This window comes from Candoia aspera, chromosome 4 (assembly GCF_035149785.1).
Source record: "Candoia aspera isolate rCanAsp1 chromosome 4, rCanAsp1.hap2, whole genome shotgun sequence".
Taxonomy (NCBI): Eukaryota; Metazoa; Chordata; class Lepidosauria; order Squamata; family Boidae; genus Candoia; species Candoia aspera.
Genome location: NC_086156.1, coordinates 115,841,875 through 115,860,884, shown reverse-complemented (window position 1 = coordinate 115,860,884; position 19,010 = coordinate 115,841,875). Strand labels below are relative to the sequence as shown.

The 19,010-nt window shown below is 48.1% G+C and overlaps 1 protein-coding gene across 1 annotated transcript; it reads left to right on the top strand.

Moving 5' to 3' along the window:
* Positions 1 to 540: 540 nt before the first annotated feature.
* Positions 541 to 17,361, top strand: SLC22A17 (solute carrier family 22 member 17). Its single transcript, XM_063301566.1, has 11 exons — positions 541 to 658; positions 1,386 to 1,724; positions 6,788 to 6,891; positions 7,840 to 7,994; positions 10,167 to 10,332; positions 12,108 to 12,241; positions 12,849 to 12,954; positions 13,432 to 13,655; positions 14,622 to 14,733; positions 15,446 to 16,671; positions 16,764 to 17,361. The coding sequence occupies exons 2-10, from the start codon at positions 1,395 to 1,397 to the stop codon at positions 15,759 to 15,761; spliced, it is 1,647 nt and encodes a 548-aa protein (XP_063157636.1). The 5' UTR covers positions 541 to 658; positions 1,386 to 1,394; the 3' UTR covers positions 15,762 to 16,671; positions 16,764 to 17,361.
* Positions 17,362 to 19,010: the final 1,649 nt, after the last annotated feature.

Here is a 19,010-nt window from a genome sequence, read left to right as displayed (position 1 = left end):
TGACCGAGGCTGCCCGGGCGGGTAGTTCGCCACCCTCCGGCGCGCACCCACCGCGGAAGGCAGCTCCTACCCCGACGGCCGGCGGCGTCCAGCCGAGAGGGCTCCGCCACCCAAGCGCGCTTGAGCCAAGGTCTCCCCTCGCCCGCGCCAAATCACTCACAAGCGGGAGTCGCGCGTGGCGCCCAGCCAGGCTCCCTTTCAGCCCAAACCACGCCGGCCTCGGCTTTCGCACCGCGCGAGGCTCTGCCCTACGGTTCCCAAGCCCCGAGCGCTGCTTCCGACGACCCGTCGCCCGAACCGACTTGCAGCCTCGCCCAGCGGGGCCGGAGCAAGGATGGCCGGGTCGGGCGGCCAGATCTCCGGCGGGCGCCCGGTTCCCCATCCTCGGCGCCGCCCCGCTCCCTGCAGGAGCCGAGCCGGCCCCGGGGCCGCCCCCCGGCGGGACTGCGGATCCGGATTCGCTCCTCCGAAAGGGCGGGCGAGGCTCCCCCGCGCTGCGTCGGGCTGGGGGCGGAGGCGGCGCGCGGAGGGGCGGCCGCGGGGCGGAGACTGCCCGCTCCCTCGGCCTGCGCCTCCCGGGCGCTGGCGGAGCGGCTTCGGGGACTCTTCCGGCGGTCGGTGGCGCATCCCGCGCGGGGCGCCCGCGGAGCCGCGCCTGGTGAGCAGCCTTGGCGGCCGCCGCATCGCCCTCCTTGGTCCCCGCCTTCCTTCCTTCTTTCCTTCCCTCCCTCCTTCCTTCCTTCCTTCCCTCCCTCCCTGGCCGCGCTCAGCTGCTGCCTCCCCGTCGCTTCTTCGGGCCCCGGTCCCGCGGCCGCCGCTCTCCGCCGCCGCGCCCTCGCCCTTTGCGCGCCCGCTCCGCCCTCCTCGGCGCCGCCCCGGGACCCCGCGGGCAGGGCCCCTCCGCGCCGCGGCTTCCCCGCCGCACGCCCCCCGGCCCGTCTCCGTCCTCCGGCCCCCGGCCCGTCCTCCCGCGGCCTGCTTCCCGCGGCCCGCTCTCCCCGCGCGCTCGGGCTCTGGGTTCACTTTAACCTGGTTCGCCCGTCTCGGCAGGGTGCTGGGCGGAGGTATGGCTCCGTCTGTTGGGCCGTCCAAGAAGACGGCTCTGTTCAGTCGGCAAGGCAAGGCTGTTGAAGTGATGCAGCCATTCCTTTAAGCCAGCGTTGCTCAACCTTGGCCACTTGAAGCTGGGTGGACCTCAACTCCCAGAGTTCCCTAGCCAGCCAGCCAGCCCGCTGAGGTCCACCCAGCTTCAAGTGGCCAAGGTTGAGCAACGCGGGCTTAAACCCTTCTTTCTTCCCTCTCCATTTTCCTCCTTCATCTCGTTCCTCTCCTGCAGTTCTTTCTTGGAATACCTTATTAATTCCATTTTTTTCCCCTTTCCACAGACCCTTCCCATGGATACCAGCCCCCCGATCCCAGATCCTGGGGGACCCCGAAGGGATTTTGCCTCCTCGGCCTCTGAGCTGGGCCCCCCGTCCTTTGAATGGCTGCTGGGGCGGCTGGGGGCGAGGGGAAAACGCCGGCAGCGCCTTCTGCTGGCCCTCAGCTGCCTGCCCTGCCTCCTCCTGGGCCTCGCCTTGGGCTCGGACACCCTCTTCACTCTCATCCCTCCGCATCACTGCGGGGACCCCAATGGCACCGGGCTGCCCGAGAACGCCACCTGCCACGGCCCCCACTGCCAGTCTGGAGAACTCCCAGTCCTCACCAGCAACCCAGTGACCGAGGTGAGTTTCCCCACCTCCTGCCTTTCCTGCCATCCTGATACTCCTCAGAAGTACCAAAGTGTAAAGGGAGAGTTGCACCAGCTGCTGGGTTTCTCATTTCAGATCCTCACTGGGGAAAATGGTTTTGTCTTCTTTCTATAGTACAGATAGTCCTCACTTAATGATCATGATAGAGACCAGAAAATTGGTTGTTAAGTGGTACCGTCGTTAAGTGAGTCACCATGTCACCAGATCCACTTTTACGATCATTTTTACAATGTTCATTAAGCAAATCACTGCAGCCGTTAAGCGAATCCAGCTTCCCCAGTGGACATTTTTGCCAGAAACCGGCAAAAAAGGTAGCAAATTGTGATCACAGGATGCTGCAACTGGTTGTAAATGCGAGCTGGCTGCCAAATGCCCGAATTGCAATCATGTGACCGCAGGGGTGGTAGGACAGCATGCGATGGTCATAAGTGTGAGTACAGGTCATAAAGCGCTTTTTCTGAGGCTGTCATAACTTTGGACCATCATTAAACAAATGGTCATTAAACGAGGACTACCTGTAGTCTATTGGGCCAAAGACTGTTGGTTCCTATTTTAAAAAACAAGAGTGACATGCTTGCAATCTTACCTTCTTGCTCTGTCCTTGTCTATGTTATTTCATCAGCCCTTAGACTATTTCAAGCTAGGCTTTGACTATATGGACCTCCTAGTATGTTGATAGAGAGCAATATTTCTCAACCTTGGCCACTTTGAGATGTGTGGACTTGAACTCCCAGAATTCCCTATGGCTGGCGGGGGAGTTCTGGGAGTTGAAGTCCATACATCTGAAAGTGGCCAGAGTTGAGAAGCATTGATGTAGAGGAAAATAGAGATCATCTTGATGGAAATATGCAGGCGCCGTTGAAAGAAAATAAAAGATGACTAAGTCCTGGGAAGATGGGAAACCCAAGGAAGAAACTCAAAAGAACCCAACTTTGATTCTCTTTGGCTTTCAGGTTTCTGTTGTTATACCCTTCAACAATAAAGTCCTATATTCCTTATTCTGTCTGTTTCCTGACTTGACCTAAAAAAACCTTTTTTGCTGGCCGAAATCATAGAATCCTAGGGTGGAAGGGACCTTGGAGGTCTTCTAGTCCACCTCTTTGCCCAGGGCAAGATACCTTAGACCAGCAAGGCTGGCTGGGGAATTCTGGGAGTTGAAGTCCACGTACCTTCAAGCTGCCAAGGTTGAGAAACACTGCCTTAGACCGTCCCAGCCTTTGTTTGAAGACCTCCAGCGATAGAGGCATCCATGACTCCATGCTCAGAGTATGAACTGATGAATGAAACAAAAGAAAAAAATAGATATGCTGAGTATTTGAAATTAAATGAAAGGGTCTGAACTATGTAATAGACCAAAATGAAGATGGACCTTACTGAGTGCAGCTGAGGAGTGCCTCCGAGGAGGTGAAGGTGTAGATTTAATTATGAATGGAATGTGCGCCAGAAAACCTGAATCAGTGTCCTCTTAAGTTGTTGTGGGGATGTATGAAAGCAAGAATCCATAGATTGGCAATAACTGCATGTTCTGTTGCAGGGAGTGCTGATAATGCAACCACAGACAAGGTTGGAGCGAAGTTGGGCAGCATTTTGAAAGAATATTATTTAGGAAGATTGTTTTTTCTCTTGCTGAGTGATATGAGTGGGTGGGAACAGGATGAGAATGCACAAGAACAGGTTTGGTCTAGTGGTGAAGGCACCAGGCTAGAAACCAGGAGACTGTGAGTTCTAGTCCCGCCTTAGGCCTGGAAGCCGGCTGGGTGACCTTGAGCCGGTCCCTCCCTCTCAGCCCAAGAGCCAATCAGGCATAGTAGGAGAGTTCTAGTCCCGCCTTAGGCCTGAAAGCCGGCTGGGTGACCTTGGGCCGGTCCCTCCCTCTCAGCCCAAGCGCCAATCAGGCGTGGTATGAGAGTTCTAGTCCCGCCTTAGGCATGAAAGCTGGCTGGGTGACTTTGGGCCAGTTGCTCTCTCTCAGCCCAACCCACCTCGCAGGGTTGTTGTTGTGAGGAAAAGAGGAGGAGGAAGGAGTATTAGGTATGTTCCCCGCCTTGAGTTATTTATAAACCTAATAAAGGTGGGATAAAAAAATCTAAAAAAAAAGAGAGATTGGGCCATTTGGAGACTCAAGAATGAATGAGAATGGGGCTTAGTGGGAGTTAGGAGTTGGCTTAGAAAAAGGCCTGTTTATTTAGCATAAGTCTGTTTATAGGAACACAAGGCAAAGGAATTAATATAAATCTAAAAATGTGATTGATTTGATTGTTCATGCTGAAAGACTGAGAGAGTTTCTGGAGAAGACCAGGGTAGTGAGATGTTCAGAATGGAGGAGAGACCACTTCTGGGGAGTGTTGAAAGGAAATTTTGGGAAAAACAGACGTGGAAGGGGAAAAAGTGATGGGAAGTATGAACATTGGCAGAGTGATGAAGTGAAAGAGGCTGTGGATGGAAACGAAATTCTCCAAGAAGTCTTGCTGCCAAAAAAAAGAGTCTATATACAAATAAAAATAACAGCTACCAAGAATGTAGTCAGCAAGAGCAAGGAATGGTTAAGGTTAAAAGAGGTGAGGGAATTCAGAGTGATTTGATGGAAATAAAAAGTGGTTTTCAACATGGGTTGAGGGCTAAACAAGGAGGGCTAAATGAGTGTCTGGCAGAGTGAATGAAAATAAAAATAAAGGCAATAAAATGATTTGGGATGAAGCTGAATGGTGGAAAGGCCAGAAGTATTTTGGAGTAATGTATGGGAAGGAGTGTGATGTGCAGAAAATTGAAAATGAAACGTATGCTGTAAACGTAAATGGATACATAAGTAAAATGGGCTGTCCAAGGAAAAACAAATGAAAAGTCATAAATGCTGTGAGAATGTTAAAAAACAGTGGGACTGTATCTATAGATCAGTGTTCCTCAACCTTGGGAACTTTAGGATTTTAACTGTTTATTATTATAGTATTAGATTATTGTAAACTGCCCAGAGTCCCTCTTTTGGGGGAGATGGGCGGTAGCAAAATTTGAAAAACAAACTTTAAGATGTGTGGCCTTCAACTCCCAGAATTCTCCAGCCAGCCAGGCTGGCTGGAGAATTCTGGGAGTTGAAGGCCACACATCTTAAAGTTCCCAAGGTTGAGAAACACTGCTATAGATGATGCAGCTTGAAAAATGTTGAAATATAGATATGGTTTGTTTGTGGTCTTGCTTAAAATGTGTGTCGAGGCTGCATCTGGGCGTGACAATGGGAAGAATGTGGTCATTGTTTTCCTGTAGAAAAGAAAGGGGACTGAAAAAGCTACAGCGATTTTTTTGCTAGCTGTGATCAGCAAAGAACTTTTCAGAATTCTGTTCTTAAGGAACAAGAGGTGACAACTGAACACAATTTAGAAAATGTAGTGTGGCTTTATGCCAACCAGGAAGTGAATAGACCAGATTTTTGCTCTTCAGAAGGTCACTGAGAAATGTAGGAATGACAGTAAGTTTATTGCATACTTCTTGATTTATAATAAGATGTATAAGCTCAAATTATGGACTCTTTTGTATGAATAGAGAACTGAAATTTGATTGCTGAATGTGGTAAAAGGGATATATGATGAAAGTAAAGCATACATGAGAATAAATGGGATGCTTAGTGAATAATTCAACACTGAGCAGGGAGTAAGACAAGGATGTGTAATGTCACTTTGGTTGTTTAATATATTTATTGATCAATCTATAGAGGAATACTTCTGACTTGAGAGTGTGTTGCCTTAGAATGTGAATGTACATGTACTTTTGCATGTAGGTGGTGCCATGCCACACTGTTGGCTGAGCACTTGAAAAATTTGCAGTAAATATTAGATAGATTGTATGATGCAACAAGGAATATAAATCTGAAAAAAAATGTATCAAAGACTAAGGTAATGGTATTCAATAGGCAAAATTGGTGAATAATTGCAAATTATTGAGCAGATAGATAGATTTGTGCACTTTAGATTTATTAAAGATGGGGATATAGGTTGAGAACCTTTTAAGATGAGCAAATGCTGGTAGAAGGGTATTTGGTAGTATTTGAGAAATGCACCTCTGTCAAAAGAAGCAAAAATGGTGGTGTAGAAGCATGTTTATTATAAGGAAGAGAGATACTTAAGCATGCACAGCGAAAAAACGAGTCAGGAATGAATGGTGTGAAAAGAATAAAGATTTAATAGAGTACAAAAGAAGCATGTTGAGGTGAATTGTTCCTTGTGAGAGAAAGAATAAGGATTGAATTGCAAAACAAAGACATCAAGAAGAGCCAACGGGTCCCAAGGAAGGGAAGGTCCAAGTCATGGATTGATTGATTGATTGATTGATTGATTGATTGATTGATTTTGTTTATCGGTACCTCACCCATTCCCAGTGTTGAAAGGAGTTTATGAGATCCTCAGAAAGAGAGAGAGAAGTTTAAAAAACAAAAGGCAAGGTAGGAAGCAGGATGTGAGCGTGCTTGAAGCCAGGATAGTTTGAATGGAGAAGTCCAGTAAATAGTATTAGCGGAACAACTGAACAACAACAACAAAAACCATGTTATCTATATTTCATCTTCTATGGCCTATCTCATGCCTTTAATTTTTTTGGCTTACTATTTCCTGTACTTCCTTTGTGCTCCGCCTAATGTTCCTTAGCCAGAAAGTTTGGTTCTGTCGAACAGTGGGTAAGGATGTAAAAGATCCCTAAGCAGATCTATAGTGGATTTGTTCTTCTCTTGGACTGGAGGCATAGTTAATTTCAGGGCACGCTGGTATCTTGTCCTCTGCTCCTGTTTGAAATTAATTATAAAAGACCATATACACGTTTATTTTTGTTACTGCTTTGGGTTTAATTTGAATCTGAACGGAAGCCTCTGAGCATTAGCAGAGTGCCTTTGCTTGCATCTCTCTCTCTCTCAGGAACTGTTGCCCAATCCCACAAAACACATTAGACTGAAAAGATGCAACCAGACTTCTTCCAATTTCAGGTTTAAATTATGGGCTCATTCATCCTGCGACGTGATTAGCTTTTTGAAAGCTCATTATCCTTTTTCTCCGCAGTGGTCCCTGGATCATTCCTGCAGCTGGAGTGTCCCCTTAGAGCAAATTTGTTTTCTCCTGGGCTTTGCTGCAGGAGCTGTTTTCCTGGGTCACCTGGCAGACAGGTAAGGTAGAAGCTTTTCATGGGAAAAAGGAAAAAAATCAGAGTTCTTGGGGAAAGGGGAAGAACAGTTTTTTATTTATGTGTTAAGGTATAAGAGCTCAAGGCAATGTTCAGGTAGTCCTCGCTTAATGACCACAATTAGGATCGGAATTTCAGTTGCTAAGCAAATCCAACCAGATTTTATGACCTTTTTGCAGTGGTCATTAAGCAAATCACTGCAGGTGTTAAGCAACCCGTGTGGTCATTAAGCAAATCATGCAGTTCCCCATTAATTTTGCTTGCCAGAAGCTGGCCGTGAAGGTCGAAAATGGCAACCACGTGACACTGTGACGGTCATAAATGTGGACCGGTTGCCAAGCGCCTAAATTGCGATCATGTGACCGCAGGGACACTGCAAAGGTCGTAAGTGTGAGTCGTAAGTTGTTTTTTCCAGTACCGTCGTAAGTCTGAACCATCACTAAACAAATGGTTGTTAAGCAAGGACTACCTGTACATTGTCATTCCACGTGTGTGTACAGAGAAATGTGTTGCCTTGTTGCATGGAGCATATTCCTGGGGTTAAGATTTCGGCCTAAATCTCACAACTTGCCCAGTGGCTCTCATGAAAGAAAGTGGCATTTCAGGGTTATTGGTGACCTGTCACCAAATTTGAAAAAAAAAAAAAAAAAAGCTTGAGCGTTTTTTCTCCCAAACATTAGTTACGTGCCTAACTTCTGATTTTTCTATTGTTATTAAGTTCAGAAATTCAAGTGCATTAAACTTTTGTTCAGCTGAAAAGGATAGCCTCCCTCTTTGCTCCTCGGAGCGGCTTGCCTCTTCCGCAGGACATTCTCTGCGGAAGAGCTGTGCCCTTGAAAGAGGTGGAGAGGAAACGTGGGCCAGCTCAGAACGGGAAGAGGAGAATAAGCGCTTTGCAGAATAATCACACGACTTCTGTTACTCTTTGCAGCGTGGGGCGGCGTAGTACTTTCCTCCTGGCTCTTGCTCTGGGCTGCCCCGCAGGCCTCCTGGCTGCCTTTGCAGCTTCCCCCTCTGTCTTCATTCTGGGACGATGCCTTTGGGGCACGATGCTGGGAGCTATGCAGCTCGCCCTTTACGCAAGCCGTAAGTATCAGCCTCGGGCCGCCACGCCTCGACTTCCCGTTTCCACAAACTTTTTGATTTGTGTTGGACCGCCCACTTGAAGAGACCAACGAGGGAGGCTTATTAATTTAAGCGTTAGCTGTAAATCTCGACCAGTGTTTCTCAACCTCGGCGACTTTAAGATGGGTGGACTTCAACTCCCAGAATTCCCCAGCCAGCACATGCCCAAGGCTGAGAAACACTGATCTATATACTATATACTATATACTGATCTATATACTATATCTATATACTATATACTCTCACTGTGTTTATCTGTTGGACTGTTTGTAGCCCTAAACGGTGCGTTATACCACAACCATTTTTTAATCAAGGAACCTAAAGTCCGCTAACTTAAGGAACGCGTAAAAAATCCAGGACCCGTCACTCCTGTGGAATTGAAATTTCCGCGCTGTGCCAGACCAGTTTTATTTGCAAAGTTGTGGCCGTTGCAGCATCCCCGCGGTCATGTGGTCATGATTTCTGATGCTCCCTGCCGGCTTCCCACAAGCAAAGTCCGTGGGGAAGCCGGCAGAAAATCGGAAGTCGCTCCCGCACCTGCTGCTGTTTTGCCCATCCGTGGTCATTCTTTTATCTGTCAAGGTAAGGAAATAATTGACAATTCTTGAAGTTCATTTGCCACTACAGTTATTTTTCTATTTATTAATAGAGATATACTCTTCTTAGATGATTAAAGGACAGTCCAGCCTTGGCAAAAAAAAATACGGTCAGCCTAAAATTTAATGTTCATTCTGGTTACATCAGACTGCCCTACCTTCCTCTCAAAGGGTGGCCCAACGGGTCGCAGGGTTGTCTGGTACATTCAAAAGTTGACAATACATGAAGCATAATATATTTCTTCAGAAGCACTTACCTGTACACGTGGTCCTTGTTTAACTATTGTAGTTGGGACCGGAATTTCGGTTGCTTAGCGAAGTGGTCATTAAGTGAATCTGACCTGATTTATGACCTTTTTTTGCAGCGGTAGTTAAGCAAATCACGGGCATTAAGCAAATGATGTGGTCGTTAAGCGAATCATGTGGTTCCCCATTGATTTTGCTTGCCAGAAGCTGGGTGGGAAGGTCGAGTATGGCAGTCACGTGACCACGGGACGCTGCAACGGTCATAAATGCGAACTGTTTGCCAAGCGCCTGAATCGTGATCACATGCCTGCGGGACATTGCAATGGTCTTTAGTGTGAGGGGTGGTTGGAAGTCATTTTTTTCAGCGTCATCTGAACTGTCACTAAACGAACGGTTGTTAAGTGAGGATTACCTTACTTTAGTGAAACAGATTCAGAATGTGGCTGTCTCCATGCTGAACTGGTTTTGCAATCCCTCTTCTAGGAATGGCTGTTTGATGCTCCATTCCTATAGGTTTCAATCACTGGTAAAAAATTGAGCAGGAAAGTGCAGAATATTGTCATGGAAGCTTTTGGCCTTGAAATGGGTGGTCCTGGATTGTCTGGTCTCAAAACCTGGCTGTTCCACGTGGTCCAGAAATATGGTCCAACCTTGAAACAGCAATTCGCAAAATAGTCCAGGCTCGAAACGGGGATGTTTTACACACTCATAAATCCAGGCAGGTTTGGGAAATGCCTCGCCAGATGTGGATTACAACCTCCATCATCCCCTGCCTTTATTGTTAAGCTCAGGGAAGCACTTAGCTGCCCGTTGCCCTTTTAAAATTTGCATGCTGAAGTTCAGGGTGGCTTTCCCAAGGGCTGTTTGTGTGTGTGTGTTTTTTTTCATTAGCCTAATAATTATTAATGATGGTAATTTTCGTTCCTTTTCATTAGGATTGATAATGTTATTTGCCCTTGGGTATCCTGTGGCCTGCCTTGAAAATAACTGAAATTGAAATAACAGACAAAATACAAAATATTGACTAGGTGGCAAAGCAGAAATGCTGCTTCAAGGTAGATTTGAAACCAGTGTTTTCCAAAGTTGGCCACTTTAAGATGCGCGGACTTGAACTCCCAGAATTCCCCAGCCAGCACAGCTGGCTGGGGAATTCCGGGAGTTCAAGTCTGCGCATCTTAAAGTGGCCAACTTTGGAAAATACTGCTCTAAACTTTCAACTGCAGTTTGGAAACTTATCCTTGGATTGTTCTGTCTCTGTTTCATGATCTGCCTGCCTTTTGTCCTTGCCTAGGCTTGGAGCTCTGTTGTCCTTCACAGCGGCTAACAGTAGCCATGGCAGGAGACCTGGTTTTGATTGGAGGGCAGTTCTTCCTGCTGTGTCTGGCGTTGGCTTGCGGCAGTTGGCGGGTGCTGCAAGGGGTGATATCAGCCGGACTGGGGGTTTGCCTGCTGTACGGGTAAGTTTCGGCAACATCGCTCCACCTTCTCCAAACTGGGTCAAGGCACATAGAGAGAACCTTGAGGAAGGAATGCCAGAGCCATCGAGGGAGGAGAAACGGCACCCCGGCCCCAGGAGAGGGGAAAGTGCGAGAAAAAATTTCAAAATCACCCCCCCTTGATTCTGTTCGGTATAAGAAACGTTAGAGAGGAACCTGGGAGACTTGCAAGATTGATGGCAGTCCTTCGAGGTAGGCCAGGAAACCGCACAAGGATCCCAGGAATGCTACTTTATTTTATATAACAACCAAATCTTGAAACCTTGGGGAAGAAAGTCCCTTCTGCCATGCTTAACCTTCATCTGTTCAGCTTCGTTGGATGAGACCGGTTTCTCCACATTTATTAGGATATTTCTTTATTTGGGACAAGAGTTTCCTTCCCACCATTTTAGTTCATTTTTATTTTTATCGAACAGTAATTCGCAAACACTATCGAGTGACTGCATAACATAAACTGGAAAGGCGTAGGAAAGAAAATCCGCTGAAAGGTAAATAGCTCAGTGCCCTTTTGTGAAACATCCTGAGGGCACGAAAATCAATGGCATTGCGACCTACAAAAGAGATTGTGAAAAAATGGGATAGTTTTTTCATAATCAGATCTTCGTGGTAGTTTGGTAGAGTGAGACAGAAGATTAGAAAAACAGCACTTTCCCTCCCCCACCAGAAAAAGAAAGTCCAGTGATAAACAGACGTAGCATAGCTTGCTTAAATGTGAGTGAGGATAGATTAAAAGATCAAAGATGCTTCATTTGGATCCCTGCACTGAACAGGGTGTGATAATTGGAGGCGTAAATAGAATTCCTTGGTTCTGGTTTTGTGCTTCTTGGGAAAGGCTTTTTGTAATCTTACCACACCCAACACATTTCTTGAGTCTCTCTCGGCTGTTTTTCTGTTCAGGGAGGGTGCAGCTTTGCTAGCGGCTTTGTGGCTACTTAAGAGGTTCCCACTCGGTGACTCTTCTGGCCGTGAGGACCAGGGTGAGCCAAAGTTAATTGCAGGGGGGTAGGCTGGATGACCTCCAAGGTTCCTCCCAACCCTGTGATTCTATGAAATCGGTCTTTTGGGCCTGCGTGGTAACCCACTTCTCTGGCGACCATCTTGGGAAGGTGCCCACAAGATGCCGTCAAAATTACAAATGTGGGTGCTCGTTCAAAAACAGTAAGTTACAAAGATGTGTTGAGCCAGTCCACTGAATTTCTCTGTTTTATAAGAAAAAATTGATCATCAGTATTCTGGAATATAGTTGAGTTTGGCCCCAGCTGTTAAGAAATCTTCTGAGTGCATGACATTTTAGCAGATGGTACGAGTCTGACTTAGCCCACTTCTCTCCTGTGGATCTCTATCTAATAGTACTATTAAATTTTCCTTTCCTTTCCTTTCCTTTCCTTTCCTTTCCTTTCCTTTCCTTTCCTTTCCTCTCCTCTCCTCTCCTCTCCTCTCCTCTCCTCTCCTCCTTCTCCAATTTCTTCCTTCCTTTTCCCTCTTCTACTTTCCCTTCCTTTGTTTTTAAACTTCCTTCCTTCCTCCCTCCCTCCCTCCCTTCCCTGTCTTTTTTCCCTCCCTCCCTCCGTCTTTCATTTTTCCTTCCTTCCTTCCTTCCTTCCTTCCTTCCTTCCTTCCTTCCTTCCTTCCTTCCTTCCTTCCTTCCTTCCTTCCTTCCTTCCTTCCTTCCTTCCTTCCTTCCTCCTTTTTCCTCTTTCATTTTCCCTTCCTTTGTTTTCAAAATTCCTCCCTAGCTGCCCAGGACTGTACCCTGAATCACCCCGTTGGCTCTTGGCCACACGTCGAACCGCTCAGGCCAAGGATGTCTTGCTAGCCCTGTGCCAGGATGGTAATGCCCAGGAATCCGAGACTCGGGAGGCGCTGGAGGGTGAGTTTTGCAGCTTGCCCAAAACCTCTTAATCCCAGCTGGCTGACTAGGCCTTACAGTATTACTCTAGAAGAATGGTTCTTAAACTGGGGGTCATCGGGGCACCTCCTGGGGTAATGGAGCAATCAGTAATTGCTCCTTGGTGAGTTGAAGATCTGGTTTGGGACAGCCGCTGCTGAGAGGCTTGTGTAAAACAACAGAGCCTGGCTTTTTTGTGGGGGTGGTGGTCTTACTCAAGAGTGGGGAAGGGGTAAGTCGGTCAAACAGTTTCAGAATCACAGTGCTAGAGCAGTGTTTCTCAAGCTCAGCAGCCTTAAGATCTGTGGACTTCAACTCCCAGAATTCCCCAACCAGCACTTTAAGATGTGTGGACTTCAATTCCCAGAATTCCCCAGCCAGAATTCTGGCTGGGGAATTCTGGGAGTTGAAGTCCACACATCTTAAAGCTGCTAAGGTGGAGAAACACTGCTCTAGACTATTGGGTCCCCTCTGTCTCTATCCATCCTGACACGAGGACATGTCAAGGATGGTGTGATGAAGTCTCCACTGATGGAACTCCTTTCTCCCCAATCTGATTTGGTCGCTCCATCTTCCGCCACCCCTGAAGAGCTGGACAATGCTTGTCACCTCCCTGCAGCCGCTCAGATCTCACTCCACACCCTCCTGTCATGCAGAAACATCTGGAAAAACATTCTGATCCTTGGCTTTACCACGTAAGTTGACCTTTGTGTGCTACTGGGTCATCTGAGTATTGCAGGAGCGGCAGGGTGGAATTGGGGGTGGGGAGAAAGGTATATAAACCCTTAGAGGAGGAGGAAACTCACTGAATATCGGCGGGGGGGGGGAGACAAAATGCTAGCACAAATTTTTAGGGAGCTCTTGGTTTGAAACGTGTATATTTTGAGTCTGATGCCAAGCCGAATAACAACAGGATATGACCACCTGTCTCTTGGCGGAGAAGATAAACTTAGGGTAAGGACAAACTTCAGTTCAACTTTCAGGTGTCACCTGCTATGTCCAGATGTTCAAGGCTGTTCTTTAGTTTTGCTGCTGCTTATTGACGGTTTTGTTGTGGGGATGAGTTTCTTCCTCCCATTCTAATTGCTCATTGGGTGTCCTGGTTTGGTCTTGTGCTTTTGAGGCACTAAGCCCATAAGCTAAACCACGACGGTTTCTCCTTGGCCTCACAGATTCATAGCCCATGCTATCTGCCACTGCTACCAGCTGGCTTGGGAATCCCTGGAGGATCCGCGTGCCAAGTTCTACCTCCCCTTCCTGTTGTCTGCTGGCAGTGCGGGTCTAAGTTGCCTCTTTCTGTGCCTCACCGTAGACCGGTATGGACGTCGTGGGATTCTGCTGCTCACCACGACCCTGACTGGCATCGCCTCTCTTATCCTGCTGGGCCTGGGAGAATGTAAGGCCCCAGCTGGGCTTCAAAGCCTACAAGGAGAATCTCCTTGGATTAGGGTTCCTAAGACACATTGCAAAGAGTTCAGCCTCGTTGGGGCTGTTCATGCAACAGGCTTAACTGAACCATGGAGGGTGGGGTGTAGTTTATTATGTGGACACCTTAACCCAGACAGCTGACCCACACAAGAAACCCAGGAAGTTTGTTTTAACCAAAAATAGCCCTGGGTAATTCTAGGTGAGGCCTGTCTGCCAAATGTATTAGATAAATAACATGTTTACATTCAGTTTAATGGTCTGAGATGCATATTTCTAGGTACTCTTTGCAGAAGGTTAGTTAGGGTCTCCGGATACCGTTAGAATGGACCGGAGAAAATTGATTTTAATGAAGAGTAGTGAGTGCCAGATTGAGCCCAATTTCTAGTTATAATAATAATAAAAAAAGGCTCCAACGCCATGAATTAATTGTATTAACTCAAGTTTATATCGTAAATATATATTATATTAGGCTTGCATTATAAACCACCTTAAGTTATTTGAAGTAGGATAGGATATAAATCTGTGTATAAGTAAAATAAGTTTATTTCAAAGATAACATCTCGCTAATCCTCACTTAAATCTTAAGAGAAGAATTTAAAAAAATAAAATCTATTTTAAGCCTTCCTGAGGAAAAGAAAATTTTGAAAGAGTTATGAAAGGAACTGGAATTTGCCCGTTAACTTTATCAAAAGCCTTCTCTCTCTCAGGTGGAATAACTACAAATGGCTTGTTTGTGGCTCATCCTGGGCTGGGGAACCTGTGGCTGTCCAGTTGTTGGACTACAACTCCCAGCAGCCCCAGCCAATGCAGCCAAGGGTCGGGGGATTGTGGAAGTTCTTGATCAAAATAGGCACCAGTGGTCTAGCTACCTCCCCTTCCCTCCCTTCTGCAACCCTTTGTCCTTTCACACCTCCCCTTTCATCTCCTGTTGCAGATCTCAACAACGCTGCGCGAAGAACGTTTTCCATTCTCGGCCTCTTCACCTCCCATGCAGCCGGCTCCCTCAGCATCTTCTTTGCTGCCGAAGTCATCCCCACCGTTATCAGGTCAGACAGGAAAAGGCCCAGATAGTAGGAAAGGGGTCTGGGGATAGAAAGATGAAGAATTAAAGGAAAGATACAACTGGGGGTGGGGGGCATCTCTATTGTAAATGCACTTCCTTCTTTATCTTTCAGTCCACCCATTCTCACATTATTTGGTTAAAGTTGAGCTATCGCCCCCACACATGCCATTTTGTCTTCATGTTTCTAGTCCTCATGGTTACAGTTTTTGTTCATTCCTTCTCTCCCTCCCTCCTTCCTCCCTCTCTCTCCCCCTCCCTCCTTCCTCACTGACTACAAAGTCACCTGTGTTTGCACTGCTTTGCAAAGTAAACCCCTCTCCTTCATCCCTTTCTCTTGTCCGGCATGGAATTTTAGCCACCTGAAAATCCGATGTCTGGTTCTTTTTTTGTTTTCCTTAAAGTCACACGTTTCCAGTCCTTAAGACTTGAAAACACGAGGTCAAGGGGTGCTGAAACTGTAAACGCTGGCATCGGAAGGGATCGAGAGAGGCTGTGGGTGGGAGAACTGACATTTTCTAACGTGGGAGTCCATAACTTCATGCCTGGGGTGAACTTTCGTCTCCCACGACGACCATTAAGGAGGTTGTTAATTCGGCTTGAGCAATATGTCCGAGCTTTGCCCCTTGTTACGTTCAGGATAACGCCGCCGCAAGGCGAGAGTCCTGCTAGTGTAACGAAGGCCGTTTTTTCTGCAGAGGGAAGGGCCTCGGCCTAACGCTGGGCCTGGCTTCTCTCGGAGGGCTGAGCGCCCCGTTGCTCCGCTTGCGAGAGCAGCACGGATCCTTCCTGGAACACATTGTGTTGGCTTCCCTCAACATCCTGGCGCTCCTCTGCCTGATGCTGCTGCCGGAGAGCAAGCGGAAACCTTTGCCCGAAGGCCTCCAGGACGGAGAACTCTATAGGCGGCCTTCGCTGCTCCGGCGGGCCGGGGAGTCTGCGGGCCGGGACCCCCAGGGCGTGACGCGGCGTGACGACGTGCCCTTGCTGTCCACCCCGAACCCTGCGAGCTGATGCCGCTGCCACGGCCATGCCGGTCTGCCTCGGTGTGGGCTAATGTGAGGCTCTCCCACCGGGCCGTGGCCGGCCGAGGTGAGGGTTGGCTCGTCAAGCAAACGCAAGGGCTGAAAGGACGCCCGAGGGATCTCTGCGTGCGCCTTTTCTGCTTCCGATGTCGCATGAAAGCAGGAGCTCCGTCTCGGCGGCACCGTTAGCAGAAACCCGAGCAGCGCCGATCGCTTCTTTAAACGGGCCGACTAGATCCGCTGCCTTTCCCGATGCCTTGGGGATGCAACTCCCAGAATTCACAGCCGGTCCTCCCACAGTGTCTAGAGAGCAGCAGGGAAACCCGGTGAAGACCGTTGGGGTACCCACCACACGTCATTCCAGCCTGTGATTAAATTTGAAAACTAGGACCAAGCCAGAACCGCAGATGACTCGCCCACAGACTTTCAAGGAAGTAGAGGCTTTGCAGGAATCTGAAAACTTTCTCCACGGAAGAGGATCTTTATACCCTTTCTACAAACGCACCTCTTGGCAACGGAAATGCTTTCGGGCTTACGGACTGCTGCATGCCAAGAAGGATGCGGCATCCGATTTCCTCAGACGAGGGCTGTGTATGTCTCTGAAAGTGCTTAGCTAGTAGGGCTGTTCCTCCGGTTTTTAAAATCCCTCACGGATTTTTAAAGTTCTTCTAGGGACCATGGGGGTGGGCGGGCATCATACTGGGATATAATTATATATATAAAATTCCATTTTCATTCCTGTTTTACAGATCTAGGAAAGGGGAGCTAGTGCCAGGAATCTCTGGAGTAGTTACAGAGGCAAGATCCAAGTCTTCAGCCTATGCATTTGTCCCATTTCTAATAACGGTGTCAACGACACACCTCCATTTGCAAAGGGCTTTCAGGACATTGGGCCAGTGGTGTGATGGAGCTCAGAGCTGAGGGAGTAGAGAGCGCATTCCAGGCAGATGAGCGTTCTCTACTCCCTCAGCTCTGAGCTGCATCACTAGAGGCGACCAAATTCAAAAGTGGAATCTTTGAATTCTTTCAAATGCATGATTGCCCCCCCCCACCGCCCCCAAACGATGACAAGGTCAGACAGCTCTGATCTTCAGTGCTTTTCTTGGTAGCCAGTGTCTTTCGTCTGGGCACAGAAAACATCCTGTCAGGGCGCTGGTCGTTTGGCCAGCTTCTCATTTAAGCATCTGCAGAACTCCAACCAAGAATCTTTTAGTCTAGCAATATTGGCTCAGCTCTGCAGCGGCAGAGAGAAACGAAGAGATGGCCGTGTAGGGAGACGGCTTCGGATATTTGCTCCCCATCCCAATTCTGGGATACGTGTGCAGTTTCTCGTCCATTACCAACCAATTTTTCTGGGCTCAGAATAAAAGCCAGGTTTTACCACCAACAGGTGGAGAGGGATGATCGCTGTAGGAATGGCACGCAGGGAGGGACCACTCAGGCAGACGCACACGCGTGCGCACACACTACCCCTTCTCCCCAAGGAGTTAAACATGCAACCCTTCCAGGAGGCTCACAATATTTTGGACTGCTTTTTATCTTAAAGGGGAATAAAACACTGACTGTTAATAAGCTAAATAAAAGGAAAAACCCACAGCCAAGCTTCAGAGTCTTTGTTAGGAGTGCCAGGCAAGAGTTTAGGGTTTTGCACTCTTAAGTCTCTGAGGCAGCGTTTCTCAACCTTAACAACTTTTAAGACGTATGGACTTCAACTCTCAGAATTCCCCAGCCAACCTGGCTGGCTGGGGAATTCTGGGAGTTGAAGTCCACACATCTTAAAAGTTGTTGAGAAACCGTGCTCTGGGATGTCCTCTCCAGGGACAGGTTCTTCTTACCTGCCTCCTTTCCGAAAGGGTAGATGGTCAAGAAATGAGTTTGTCTCCCCAGGAGGGAGGGAAAGCATGTGATGGGCTCATGGTGAAAAGGTTCCTGGTCCCAAGTCCCAGGTTCTTTGCTTGGCCAGCCCTGACCCGTCTTGGGTGGGCTGCCCTGCAAGGAGCAATTGCAGGGGCCTGGTGCTCTCCAGCGTTTCTGGGACCTCAGGAGCTCTAGCTTCGAGGCTCCTGGTTGTGTTGAGGGATGCAACTGGCACTGGGCTACCTTCTGCAGGCAAGGGCAAACCGCCACCCTCGGAAGGCACCGGCGCAGCACGGGGCCTTCAGCAGTTCTTCCGGGTTGGGATGGGCGGTGCAAAAAGTAGGACACAAGAGGGGGTTGGCTCTCCTGGGTCTGCCAAGGACCTGTCGCCTTGGCTTTTCTCCCAAGGTGGTATGGCTGCGGCACTCATTCCCAACAGGGATATTCAAAAGGGCAGTGATGCCACCTTGCTCCCCACAATATGGCCATTAGACTGATCAGTAAACTAAGTTAAACCCTCCCCATTAAAGAATTGATAGCAGCAAAACTGCCCACTTGAAGCATTAGCAGGATTTATCACCTTTCCCGTAAGTTTTGTAAAGTTTTTTTTTTGGGGGGGGGGATGTTTTCAACTCATTCCTAGTGACTGCAAAAACAAATCCAGTTTTCTTACAAGATTTCGAAGTGTCCTGGCTGGGCTTTCCATTCTTCCAACACCTGGCCCTTTTGCAAAGGGACAGCGAATGAAGCTGCCCAGGCATGTCAGACGTTATCAGAACGCAACAGATCCTTTGAACGGTAAAATTTTGCAAAGGGGACCATCCCTGCCTTCAGTATGAATTCTGCCACCCTCCAGCAACGGATCTGGTCATACTTTCATCCTGGAAAACAGGTTGGTGGCTAAATGCAAAAAACCAACATCCTTGCTCCATGGCACGTTAAATATATGTCCAGCAAGTAGACCCACTTTAATCTTCCAGTTGAAGAGTGAACATAGACGATACCACTGCAGTCTACATAACACCAGGAAGTTAGACTAGAACACTGCTTTCCAATCTCAGCAACTTTTAAGACATGTGGACATCAACTCCCAGAATTCCCCAGCAAGCATCTCTCAAACTCAGCACTCAAACCCTTCCCAGCATTTAGAACAGGGATCTGGTCACTTCGCAAACCATAAGCACTAACGGGCAGTCCTCAAAGTGTCACCATTTGTTTAACGGCAGTCCAAAGTTGCGACAGCCTTCGAGTGGGTGCTTTATTGCCTGTAAAGCACTTCTGAGTGTCACAAAACATCACACCACCACCCCTGCAGTCACACAATTGCATTTTGGCACTTGGCAACTGGCTCACGTTTCTGACCAGTCGCAGCATCCCTGAG